Raw genomic sequence first — 12,869 nt, 5'->3', positions numbered from 1 at the left:
ACTTTATATCTCCTACGAGATACATTAAACAATGAAAGAGAAATAATTAAATTTAATCCGTAGGTGCTATTTTTATCTAACCAGTTCACCTTAATTTGTATCTTACGACAGAAATGATCGTGAATTGCAATAAATTGTAACACGTAAAAATAATCGAATAAAAAGCAATAGGATAAAAACGACCATAAACCTTAAAAAATATACATAAAATATTATACTTGGACTCTAAACGTTGCTGTACATGTAAATATTTTACAGAAATATAGTAAATTAAATAAATGCAGTAGATTTTGGGAAGATATCTTGAACTTTTTGTACAAGAAGGAATAGTACGAGTTGATATTAAAACGTGAAATGTCTTTTTTAAGCAAAAAAGAAAATTGAGCTATCATTGTGTCTTTTAAAAAAATGGAAAGAAATAAAAAGTATCTATTTACAGCAATCTTTGTTAAACAGATCTCATGGTGCAATGTAGTTTATCACAGCAGCACTTCGTTTAATTCAACACTGTCTAAACAAATGAAAATCCAAAGAGTCTATTTACTTACAAGAAGCGACGTCGACTGTTGACTAACAAATTGCGATGTGCACGTATTTCGAAACGAATACAGTGAAGAATTCGTACAAGCTACACCATCTCGTTCACTATAAACACCTTTTACGAGCTAGAAAAGGCAAGTGACAAACTTCGATGTTTGATCTGACTTTATAGAACCCTAGTAAAAGTACTGCTCCCCTTGATACTGTCAAAAATATATTTCTTGGGTCATATCCCGAGGTAACTGCAGAAGATAAATGCACCACAGATACTCAGGATGATCAGTATGATGACAAACCAGAATGGCAGTGTGTCTGTAAGAGAATGATATTTTTAAGAATCGTTCCTTCTCAAATGAAATTTCTTTGACTTTTAATTGAAGGAGTGCTTACGTCTAAATGGTATGCTATGTATGCAAATTTTATTATCCACAGAAATGCTAACTACTGCAGTTTCTGTGTTACTGGTAATTGCAGGACCATCCAATTTAGTTGGTAAAAATTCCAGACCAGTCACAAACATGCTATGTGCACTAGGAATGTGCAAAGCTCTCCTCAAACTGAATGCAATGTATATGTCAACGCTACCAGAAAACATTGTTCCAACAGCCACGAACTTCCCATCGTCTGACACTGCCAAGGCAGATAAGGTTTCTTTATATGGAGATGTTTTTATGATATTTCCGGAATCAATATCCCACATTTGCAGAAAGCTAGGATTCTTCCCAACAACTGCATTAGAGAGCATAAACAGTTGCGTCTTTGACTTATTGTCCTCCTCTAACTTTCTAAACCGACATCTCTTGTACATGTACTTCAATCCATTTGGAGGCATCCAAGTTAGCTCCTTGTCCTTGTTGCCATTGCTCACGTTCCACAAAAACGCTTTGCCATCTTTTGCAATGCTAGCAATCAGTGTGCCATCTGGGCTAAAATCTATATCATCTATTTCTTTTGTATGTGCATTCAAATCCTGCAGTTTCTGCAACTGTGGGAACTTCCATAGTCTTATGTGACCATCTGTCCCACCAGTAGCCATGAATTTTCCATTTAAGCTTATTCTAACGATTCTTTGAAGTGGCTCATCCTCACTGAGAATGAAAGTTTCATTTAAAGATTATATGTAATCGAAAAGGAAGAACTACTTTAGGTAATAATTACCTAAAATCTGTTTGTACACTGTCAGCTGGCTTCACAATCAACTGTAATTTTTTACTTTTAATATTGGAGTTGTCATCTTTGATTTCCTCTATGCGTTCTTTTGAAACATGTTCCTCTGCTTTCTCTGTACTTTTTCTATGCCTGAGACCTTCTTTAGCACCATCACTAGCTCCTTTAATAATCTCACCATTTTCTACTGTCACCACTTTACTATTAACATTGTAAAGCTGACAGTGGCTCTCTTGGCCAGCCGCAATCCATGTCCGCTTGCCATCATTATGAGCAGTACAGTTCATTACTACGCTAGGACCTGTTTCGTGTCTGGTCACTTCCTCAGCTACAAATTGCGACCCATTGTGAGACAACTCGAATATTTCCTGCAAGCCAGAATGTCTGAATCTTTACGAGATCAAGTCCACTAATGATAGTGAGAACTTACAAATCCATTAGCAACCCCTGTTTTCGAGGAGCCTCCACCACCACCTACAAGGATGTGCCTGCTGGTCAACATCTGTAGTGTGTACAGGGGAAAGTTCACCCTGGCCAGAAGGCCACAATTGTTCCTCCTGGAAGGCATACTGGCTGAAAACAATCGCCTACTTTACCACTTCCGTCACTCCCGTCTACACAAGTGATCTATCGATAGCCGGGGATCGTGACTAGCTAAAACGTCAAAAATTTATAGTGTTTCTTCATCACGTGATTAAATCTCTGTCTTTTAATAACATTGTACAGCGTTCAAGGCGCGTTCAAGCACGTTCAACACTGACACGAGTCTTTCACGAAACAGACGACAAAACAGCGATGAACACGTATTCAATCCTACGATTTATTTCACAAGCACACCACAAGATGACCATAGCGCTATTTTCCAGCTGATAAAATCAAGGACAAATTGTCGACACTGAAAAAAATATGGAATAATAAAATGTAAAATAATTAAAAATGTAATTAAAATGTAAAATGTAAAATAAACTGACTCCGCTCAGAGGGCGCACATAGCTTATTCTACAAAATGGCGTGCTTTGAGCAGTCACAATTATTTAGAACTACAGTGTGTCCATATGTGTACAGATTAGTGTATGGAACCCATGAATGAACAAACACCGTGTTTTAAATATGATGACCGATCTTGGGCACGTCGATATGTTGAACACGGATTCCACGCCAGTGTCAGGCGATTCTGGTTTTAGTGAATTATTACGATCAGCGGAACAACTGTCCGCTGCTGTAGAAGGTAATGAAGAACTTCCTCAAGTTGAAAGAAATCTTCGGCAAATATTAGAGGCCTCTAACGAACTATGGTCTCGTGTCACGCAAACCGGCACTCAGGATAATCAAGTTCAAGCGTAAGAAAATATGAATTTTATATTGTATATAAGATTTTAAAACTTGTTTCACATATGTATTTTAGTATTTATATTTATAATAGAAGATTTATATGTTTGTGTATTTGTTATATTTAAAGTACAAGATAACCTACAAATCTTACAAATTTCTGGCGCCAAAACGTCTTTACTTAGTTGATTCAGCTTTTGTCTGGTATTTTAATTTGATGGATAATATTTCATACTATAATCTCTATGCACTATGTTTATGCATAAAATAGAATATTACTAATTTTTTGTTTCAATAATTTTATACCAACTTCCATGCAATTTATTATATTATGATTTCAGGCATCTGCTGCTTGGCTCACGTGGTGTTGATTTACCTCAAATATCACAGAAACTTAGTTCCCTTAGTGCTAGGCGTACATTTGAACCCTTAGATCCAATTGCAGATACAGACATAGTTAGTTACCTTAGAAATGAGAAAGAAAATGCTATTTTATCAATCATCGAACAGGTTCACAAGGATGTAAGAATTTCCCTTTTGTTTTCTACATAAATAATACTTTAAAAACATATAAGAAACAATTCTGTGTTTTAGACATTTGAACTTACTAGGATTCAACAAATGGAACATATGTTGGGAGAATGGAAGCAAATGCGTTTTGAGATAATAAACGCCATGACAGCTCCATCTGGAGAGCTGGTGGATTTGCGTGGAACCCCACAGCGTACTAAACTGGCTGGGTCAATGATTAGTGGTTTATCAAGTGTAGAAGTAGCTTATGTCAAAGAACTACAAAAATACAATGATCATGTACTCAAAGGCATAACCAAACGAAATTTGTTTACTGCATTTCATACAGCTGCAGAATCGTTTAATGATAAAAAGATCGTTGATCTTTGGCAAATGGTTAACTATATGGTAGATATTCCACCAATTCCAAGGGAAGATCAAATTAAATCCAGAAGCACTCCTGTTGTTGAGAAAAAGATTGTACTGCAAGCTAGAAAATACTTACAAAACAGATACAGAGACTTTATGACTTCTGTCATTAGTGAAAACTTGGCACAGGCGAAAAGAGGTGGAATCCCAGGCACTGTCCCATTAGTTAAAAGTTTCGTAAGCGTCAAGGTACAGAATCTTCGAGACTTAGAAAATGTTATGGTTGAGGACAAACCCTTGTGGCCTTTAGTTTACTACTGTATGAGAGTAGGCAGTTACAAAGCGGCATTGCAGTGCCTTAATCAATGCAATACAGAATTTCCAGAATTTAAAGTTGCTTTGGAAGAGGCTTGTAACGATCCTGAAAAGCACCCTAGTAGTTACGCAGAATCAAATTTGAAATTACATTACAGGAAACATGTTAGATCAGTCACTGATCCATACAAAAGGGTAGCATATTGTGCATTGGTTCCTTGTGAACCCGATGATTTACACACTGACGTGATTTGTACAGCTGATGATTATTTATGGTTAAAACTGTGTCAAGTTAGGGACCAGCCAGATGCAGAAAACAAGTTGACCTTAGATTACCTACAAACCACGATATCAGAGATATATGGTACGATAAATTTGTGCTTTATATTTACAGTAAAAATTTCGAACAAAATATCTTTAATTATATTAATATTTTAGGGGAATCTTATTATCACGCGCATGAGCAGCCATTTGTATATTTTTCCATGCTATTTTTGACTGGTCAGTTCGAAGCTGCGATCGAATTTTTAGCAAGGGGTGCAGGTGCAAGACATTTACCACATGCAGTGCATTTAGCAGCTGCTATGCATGAGCATAATTTATTAGGAGTCAGTCAAAGTGTCTTGGCGCCTTTGATAAGTGTTGATCCTGCCGACAAACCACCCGCAAAGCGATTGAATTTCGCTAGACTGATTCTCCTGTATGTCAAAAGATTTGACTCTACCGATCCAAAAGAATGCCTGCATTATTTATTCTTACTAAGGTCTATGAAAGACCCACATGATCGTAACATGTTCGCTGCGTCTGCTGCAGAAATGGTGGTCGATGCTACTCCAGCAGTCAGAACTCAGTTAGTTGGAAAGATAGAGAAGGATCGTTGGATTCCAGGAGTCTTAGATCAATTCCAAATCAATACAGAAGATGTAGTAAACATAAGCGCTGACACATTGTACAAGAAAGGTCTTTTAGAAGATGCAGTAACAATGTATGATCTTGCTGGTAATCATGAAAAAGTTCTTAGTTTAATGTGTACGCTTTTGGCGCAAGTTGTCAGTCAAAAATCTCTACCAGGATCGTTGAGATCTCGATTGCAAGTCACCGCTAACGAAATAAGTACAAGGTAATATTGGCAGACTGTGAAACATCTTATTATTAAATATCAGATACATTAAATATTTATTTTTAGATATCAGAATATCGAAATACAAGCCCCATCTGAATTAGTATCAGCATTTTATACTCTGAAACATTTAATGGTATTCTTTGATCAGTTTCACAATGAACAATACCAGAGTGCAGTTAGGGTAATGAATCTGAAGTTATTGTTGTTTACATTATAATTTTATCTTCGTATTATATTATTTGTTTTATTAACATTTTAGACAATCGCTGAGTCGAACCTATTACCTTTCAATGTAAAAGATGTTGACGAAAGGGTGAATGCTCTACGACGTGTTTCGCCCGAAGTGGCTGGCACCTTAGCAGACGTTCTTCTGGCAACGATGACTATACTTTATCGTCAATATCAGAAGTTACGATCAATGGAGCCAGGGGATGAAGAAGCAAGAAAACAACAGCTTCTTGATCTCCGTGAACGAGCGCGAGCATTAACGAGTTTCGCAGGAACGCTTCCTTATCGTATGCCAAATGAAACGAATAGCAAGCTCGTGCAGATGGAAATCCTTATGTGTTAAAATATTAGTCTTTTATAGTTTTTTACAATTTTATTTTAGAAGCAGTGCTTTAAATAATGTATGGAGAAGTGTTGAAGCGTTGTACTGAATCAGTTAAGGCACAATGAACAAAGTTCCAATTCGTCGATTTTCAGAGTACTATCAATGCAGTGTATATATTTTTTGTACTTCCGTAATCTAACGTAAACAAAACTATAGAAACACAATAAAAATATTGTTTACTAAGTACGATTGCTAACACAAACATTAAATATTTTAATAATTTACTTTTTTTTATATATTTAAATGCATATTTTTATCTAGGTGGATCATTACTTGAAGTATTTGATTTAAAAGATGTAATGGATATTCCAGAACTAAGGTCTTGAACCTTTCCTTCCTTTACCTGAAACGATTTCATGGTAGTATTAACATTTATTTCACTTTTGTAGTCACAGATTCAGTAATGCTTACAGCTCTATAGTCTAGGAACATTTCTTTAAAGGCCACAAAGTCTGTGAAAGTTGATAATACTTCAAAAACTTCACCTTCCAAATGGTTTCGTTTATCTCTAAATTATTTAATATAGTTAAAAGATTAAAGTCTATTGTATCTATTATTTTCCTATATATATATATACACACTTACGTTAAATGTTGCAGGAATGTATTCAAATTAAAATGTGGTATGATTCTTTGTAAGTAATTAACAATATAATTTTCCACTGCAATCGTCTATAAAAATGAAATATTACTTTCATGTTATAGACATGAAGAATAGAGTTATATTAAAAACACTTACATATTCATTAAATATGTTTGTGTAAATTAATTTATTTTCTTCTATGGGTTCAAAAACATCCCAATACTCATCTAAGAACTTTTTTTGTAAGGCCTGAAATTCATCTTCTAAAAGGGCAGAAATTGTTTTAAATAATCATAGTTTTTTCTACTATGATCAGTTACATACCTAATAAAATATCTTCTATGTGACCAATAATTTCGTCGAAAAAATTATCCTCAGCGTTTTTAGAACTTTGTTCCGTATTCTCGTCCATATTCATTAAAATACAATTATCTGTGGAATTATTTGGATAGATACATTAAAGGATCATTTTGTTTACATATATATAGATACATTGATGCATAACATTCGTAAAATAATCTCTGATAGTTAACAATATATGTGCTGTTAATTGTTAATAACAATAACATATACAAACCCATTACTTCTCCAGACATCAATTGATTACAAATATAAGGCACTGTTTATTTACACTAATTTTGTGTTTATAACGTGAACATAGGGAAGGCTGTATCGATATCAATAGGTCGATAACCATAGGAAACGAGAATCGAAATAAACCTGACCAACCAGATTTATGGACGTTACATTTCAAATTTTTTGTAATAGGTGTACTTACTTGCTGTAAAAGAATAATTTAAATTACGTATTACAAGGATTATTACAGAGAATGTCTTATTACAATTTATTTCGGTGATACAGCTGTAGTTTGTAAACTAAAATGTCTTTGAAATTATTGTTTCATTTTTGATTGCTATTCGTATTGGTTTCGATAAAAGCGCAGGCGATTGTCTTTTATTGTCTTCCTTGCGTTTTTCGTTATTAGTGTTATTGAACGTGGGCATACTTTTCTTCGGTTTAATTTTTGCATGAGCCTTGGAAAAGAAAATTCGTGACTAAAAGGTAAATACAATCACTATTAAATAAAATGTGAAAATATTTTTAAAAGTACGTGCATTGATATTGACAGAAATCAAGCCTTATTGAATTAGCAGTTGAATCTTTAGAAAGTCACTCAGTTTACAAATTATATCATGGAATATATAGAAGAATTTTTTCTCATTTTATAGGTTGCATATGTCAATGGAGATATATACATTTGACAAGAGTCTTCAGGAAAGACTAGTTGAATTAACAGAAATATTGTCCAGTAGAGGCGAGATTGTGCCTGCCTCTCAAATTCAAGCAGAATGGTCCTATCATATAGAACTTGTGATAGAACCTGTTGGTTGGCAAGCATTGTGGAAAATACCACGTTTAGTATGCGAAGATTTTCAAATTCATTATCCTACTATCGTGGTTGTAGAAGTCGAGCAAGTTGAGTTTGCTGATTTAGCTGCACTGGTTAAAATCACTGCTGTTCAAGATGAAATTCATTTACCTGAAAAGTATGATGTACCTCTTATGGAACTTTACCCAACTCTTAATCAAGAGAATAGTGCATTAGATATGGTGGGCACTGCAACTTGCATTGATCAGTTGCGATTTTTTTATAATTATTTGTGGATGCCATGGGACATAGATGATGATGACAATACTGATTGGGTATCTATACACTTAGAAACAAGAATCAGATTATTCTTTGATATGAAGAGGGGAATTGTCAGTAAAGAAACTAGTGATATTATTAGAGGTTTAGTGAGAGAAGGACGAGAGGTGCAGCAGAGAATATCAAGATTAGAGGATACTATCTCTGAGGGTGAGGAAGAATCAGAGGATGTTGATGGAGGAACAGCATGTCAACTGATGAAGCTTCATTTTCGACTACAACAAATCAAAAGGGAAATGGAAGTTCTTGAAAATCCTGCTATGAGAGAAATTCTTGTAAAGAATAGAACTTCATCCATGATAGATGACAAGATAAAGAAACAAGAAAGTAAAGATAAGCTTGGTGGATATTTTGTATGGCTTGGCGGATCTTTAGAAGAAATGAAAGAAACAATAACTAAAGTTCAAGCTAGTTTGCCTGCAGAATTATATTTTAAGTAAGTTTAATGCATTGTAATGAGTGGTGGCTTGATCTTTAATCCTACTATTTTGTATTTAGAATATCTGGATCTTTGCAAGAAACTCTGCATGCCTGTGACACAGGAGATATTGTTGTAGTTGGGGAAGGAATTCATCACATAAAAAGTGTTGGTAATCTAGAAGAAGGAGGTACAATTAAAGGAGTTCATAATGCAGACAAAACTATTCTTACAGTAAAAGATTCAGAAACTGCACCATCATTGCTTGACTTTTCTGGCAATGAAGTAAGCAACTTTTTTGTTACGCTAAAAACTGGTTTTAAATAAACTTAATTCTTATATTTTTTACAATATATTTTTTTAGGTTTTACTAGAAACTATCACTGTGGATATGGGTGAACTTAGAGCAGCTATAATAATTAGAACAGGAACTACAAAAATAATCAATTGCCAGATACGTGCCTTGAATCAGAGTATGGTCAAGTTGGGAATTGTAGTTCTGCCTAATGCGAAATTGATAATAGAAAATACAGTATTTGAGGGTCTTGGAACCGCCATGGTTATTTATAGTAATGGGGAAGTTATCATGGATAATTGCAGCTTTAAAAATTGCGCAGAAGGCATACAGGTGAGTTTTTTTTTTTTGCATATAATCGTATGAGTGCAATGGTAAACCTTATATAATTTCTATATCATTTATTTAGCTTTTCGACGAGGCGAAATTGGCAGCAAGAAACTGTTTCTTGGAATGCTTCAAAGAGTACGCGATTCGATTGGAAACGCAGAAATATTTATGCGGTTCAGAAGTCAAATGTGGAGGTTCAGAATTATTAGAAAGCTTTTCCAACATTTCGTTGCACGACTGCAAATTTGAAGCTAACGGCAAGGGAGATGTTGTGCTAAAACCCGCAACTGCATTCGGTCAGACGACAAAACAGGATGGAGTCGTGAATATGGAGTCTTAAAAGTAATTCAGTCATTCCTAAACCTTATGAATCATTTGATTTTAGTTTAAGTACATGTATCTATTATTTCTATAAAAATATAACAGTGTTATACTTTTTTTTTTATATGAAGCTCTAGAATTGAGGAGTGAGCACAGGGTTATCTTCCTTTATTTTAAAAATTGAAATAGAAATGTCTTAGGGTTAGATTTGCACATATTTAATGTAGAATGTTGCTGATTTTTGTATTGAAAGGAATAGCAGAAAATTTTCCAGGAAAGAAAAATATTATTCGGCATAAATACATTCTATATCTACAATGATTTCAGCAGTATTCTGTATGCAACTGCAGATCGCTTTTAATTGTATATATATATATGTTCCAATAACGTAAAAAAGCGCGGGAATTGTTTCAAACTTTGCTTAAGCAAGTAATGCTTCATTCACCATCGACAGATGGCAGCACCCTTCCGTCTCGTGTCAACACTGCACGTTTGCGATTTAAAAGTGTTGTGTTGAATCCTGAAGTTTTTCCATGTTACTGTATCTGCGTCAAGTAGTGTCATACATTTCGAACAATTGTTCGGTAAGTTTCTGGTCATATATTATTAGGTCGTGACTTTAAAGTCTGTTCGTAAATGAAGCGAACTCGCGTTCTAACCTCGTCACGTTACTCCAAAATTTTTTTCAATTTTTATGACAGTAATGTTATTATTTGTACTTTGATTTATGGATATAACGTTTCTATTTATAATCTTAGCCGCAATCGGCTAAGTTCTGAATAGTCATAGTGTAAAATGGGAGCCGGTCGACCTAACCTAAAACTATCTCGGCATCTCAAGCAAGCGTCACATGCACGTATCCATCTGTTACGTGACGTGCGTGTATGTTAAACGTATGTATATATAGAAGCAGAGATAATACTGCACGTGTACAGTAGATTGCCGTGACGTAAACGATAATTCGATCCATACTGTTCTCATCGCCGTATTCGTTTGAGACCCCTGCTCCTGCTCATGCCTATAAATGTAGTCATAAGTACGTTGGGCCATGTGGCCGTATCACGTGCACGCGGATGAATGAAGTATCGTGATTTAAAAGGCACACGTTGATGAATGGAAATAGTTTACCATTGGCATCATTTATCGATATTTCAGCAATAAGACCTTTAATTTTTACTATCCATTGATATTTATAGTACAAGGAATTTTTTTAAACAATGATTAGAAGCAAATTAGAAATTTCAATGTAGGATGTTGTTCATTATGAATTTATATGTTATATTATTACAGTATTTGAAGTATAACTAAAATCTTTTAGTTTTGATTACAGAAAAGTGCTGTCAGGAAGAACAGACTTTCCATGGAACACTTACTGAGATGCGTGGCACAAAGGGTCATGATGGAGACTACCGCAGCAAATCAATTAGCTGATCAACAAACACAGTTTGGTAATGCTCGTAAATTGGAGCCATCAGACTGCATTTTTGTCTTCAAGGGGTCCCAATCTGACTATGAGGAGCCATCATCCAGTGAGGAGGAGGTGAGTTTTTAATCCATTTTTATCTGCACGCAAACATGCTCTGTTTATTTGAAAAAATGACTTTGAAACGTCCTTAAAAATGTATTGAAAGAATTGTTTCTTTAGCATTGATAGATTTTATACATAAAGCAATAAAAAAGAACCTTACATATTTTTATATGATTTGGTATTTCGAGCAAGGTAAACCAAGTAATAGAGTTTTTAATTTATATTTTGTGTACATATTTTTTACCAGCGCTTAGTAAAACAGACGATAAGATTTGTTTGGAGTTGCTCTGTATGTTTGTTGGAGAACACTTTTTTAAAGAATACGGACGTTTTAAGCTCTCCTGACTTTTTCGTTTTGAGCTGTCTGGGTACCACACATTTCCGTAATTGCAAACGCGTAGGAGGAGCAGCAGTCTTTAAATTAATTGCATCCCTTTGGTTCGTTCCCACGAGGCTGCTCCTCAACCTGTTACTTTCACTGTACGCGCGAAACCCACATTCTCCTCTTGGAGGAACAGTTCCCGCGGATGGTACACTTAAAAATTGCGACACTAGAGGCGAAAGGGAGAGGCTCTGTTGCGTATGCAAGTCTCGTAAATCCCTTTGTTACGTCGCTGGTTATCTGTTAATCTAGCATTGCGTTTATCAATATATTGTTGTCACTTTATTACGTTTCCCGTTCTAACAACATACCAATTTATTCCTCTCACACGAGACAGAGGATTTTTAAATTACAATTTATTACGATATCCATAAGCAAACAAATTCAATTCGGAAAAGAATAATTAATCAACAAGTTTTGTTCAAATTGTTATTTTAATTCGTTTCCATATATTCCGAATGTGTCGCTCGAAAACTTGTTACGAGCTCGTGGAAATGATCTCGAGGCCAAATAATTCGAGGCAAAAAAATCGCAAGACACTCGATTTACTATCCCTGAAAATTACGAAATTTGATTCAGAAGTATCTCTAAGTACGTGTTAAACTTCATCTCAGTCTTACACATAGTTTACTAAGAAAAGAAAGTAGTCGAAAATGTGGCTCAATTTTCGGAGCACTGAAGTGTTAATATACCTTAACGAGCTTAGCTGATTTAGGGGTCTTCGTCAGCTACGAAACGACTTCATATCTTTCTCCGCAGTTGTGGCTGGGTTAAAGATCGTTCAAGACGTCGTGGGTGAAAAAAAACTTGGGGCGAGCCTCATAACACATCCGCCGATGCTTTTGACCGAGAGTTATTTGCGGTTCAGGCGTCTTCCGGAATGACTGATCGTCCTCTCGTCTTTTTCTTCTCAACGCTCCTTTTATTTTCCCCGGCCCGACGTGCGCACTATTTCACTCGCCGCCCCCTTCCCTCGCCCGAAGCATTACTTCTAATTTTAATTGTTCCTGGACCGTCTTTTCGTCAGCGTCTTCGACGAAGTTAATTCTCGCCTCTCTCTACCACTCTTTCCGGGTTCTTTCTCTTTTATTTACGCGTTTTCCTTCGCTGAGTTCATTCAGCTCACGCTTCCTCCTTACTTCTTTTTTTCCTCCCTCGCCACTCGATCTCTCCCTCACGTTTCTTCGCTTATTTATCACCCCTGACGGTTGTATCTCGTGGTTTTAATTTATTCCTGGGACCCCCTCTCTGCGTTACCATCGCTCATTCAACCTGCCCCATTCAGCGACCGTCGGAATTTTTTGTAGCGTAAAACGACGTGTTGTGATGCGACGGAGGG

At 35.6% G+C, this 12,869-nt stretch overlaps 5 protein-coding genes across 7 annotated transcripts in view; 3 read left to right on the top strand and 2 right to left on the bottom strand.

Annotated features, from left to right (window-relative positions):
- Nucleotides 1-380: 380 nt before the first annotated feature.
- On the bottom strand, nucleotides 381-2,536 carry LOC143184483 (guanine nucleotide-exchange factor SEC12). The gene is made up of 4 exons (XM_076386746.1): nucleotides 2,138-2,536; nucleotides 1,699-2,075; nucleotides 931-1,628; nucleotides 381-852 (listed from the first exon to the last, which is right to left on the bottom strand). Exons 1-4 carry the CDS (start codon nucleotides 2,273-2,275, stop codon nucleotides 767-769), a joined length of 1,299 nt encoding a protein of 432 aa, XP_076242861.1. The 5' UTR covers nucleotides 2,276-2,536; the 3' UTR covers nucleotides 381-766.
- Nucleotides 2,537-2,814: 278 nt separating this feature from the next.
- On the top strand, nucleotides 2,815-6,152 carry LOC143184390 (nuclear pore complex protein Nup93). Its single transcript, XM_076386587.1, has 6 exons — nucleotides 2,815-3,047; nucleotides 3,378-3,558; nucleotides 3,631-4,594; nucleotides 4,669-5,350; nucleotides 5,417-5,534; nucleotides 5,613-6,152. Exons 1-6 carry the CDS (start codon nucleotides 2,818-2,820, stop codon nucleotides 5,922-5,924), a joined length of 2,487 nt encoding a protein of 828 aa, XP_076242702.1. The 5' UTR covers nucleotides 2,815-2,817; the 3' UTR covers nucleotides 5,925-6,152.
- Nucleotides 5,355-7,186, bottom strand: LOC143184926 (ADP-ribosylation factor-like protein 2-binding protein). The gene is made up of 7 exons (XM_076387533.1): nucleotides 7,126-7,186; nucleotides 6,873-6,980; nucleotides 6,705-6,811; nucleotides 6,552-6,637; nucleotides 6,378-6,474; nucleotides 5,638-6,309; nucleotides 5,355-5,471 (listed from the first exon to the last, which is right to left on the bottom strand). The coding sequence occupies exons 1-6, from the start codon at nucleotides 7,142-7,144 to the stop codon at nucleotides 6,220-6,222; spliced, it is 507 nt and encodes a 168-aa protein (XP_076243648.1). The 5' UTR covers nucleotides 7,145-7,186; the 3' UTR covers nucleotides 5,355-5,471; nucleotides 5,638-6,219.
- Nucleotides 7,187-7,480: 294 nt separating this feature from the next.
- Nesd (SHC binding and spindle associated nessun dorma) lies at nucleotides 7,481-9,801 on the top strand. Its single transcript, XM_076386431.1, has 5 exons — nucleotides 7,481-7,610; nucleotides 7,778-8,692; nucleotides 8,755-8,959; nucleotides 9,039-9,302; nucleotides 9,379-9,801. The coding sequence occupies exons 2-5, from the start codon at nucleotides 7,785-7,787 to the stop codon at nucleotides 9,637-9,639; spliced, it is 1,638 nt and encodes a 545-aa protein (XP_076242546.1). The 5' UTR covers nucleotides 7,481-7,610; nucleotides 7,778-7,784; the 3' UTR covers nucleotides 9,640-9,801.
- Nucleotides 9,575-12,869, top strand: part of LOC143184316 (pseudouridylate synthase RPUSD2) — a 163,235-nt gene continuing 159,940 nt past the window's right edge. Inside the window, exons 1-2 of one of the 3 annotated variants that reach the window (XM_076386428.1) lie at nucleotides 9,575-9,641; nucleotides 10,951-11,160. In XM_076386428.1, the coding sequence (XP_076242543.1) occupies nucleotides 10,981-11,160 (180 nt within the window). In that variant the 5' untranslated portion in view covers nucleotides 9,575-9,641; nucleotides 10,951-10,980. Of the gene's footprint in view, nucleotides 9,642-10,096; nucleotides 10,205-10,938; nucleotides 11,161-12,869 lie in introns of those variants that run through there. The other 2 variants (XM_076386429.1, XM_076386427.1) reach the window with 2 other exon arrangements.

The sequence above is a fragment of the Calliopsis andreniformis genome, chromosome 10 (genome assembly GCF_051401765.1).
Source record: "Calliopsis andreniformis isolate RMS-2024a chromosome 10, iyCalAndr_principal, whole genome shotgun sequence".
NCBI classification, from domain to species: domain Eukaryota; kingdom Metazoa; phylum Arthropoda; class Insecta; order Hymenoptera; family Andrenidae; genus Calliopsis; species Calliopsis andreniformis.
The sequence above is the reverse complement of the archived record's forward strand: the minus strand, read 5'-3'. Positions and strand labels throughout refer to the sequence as shown.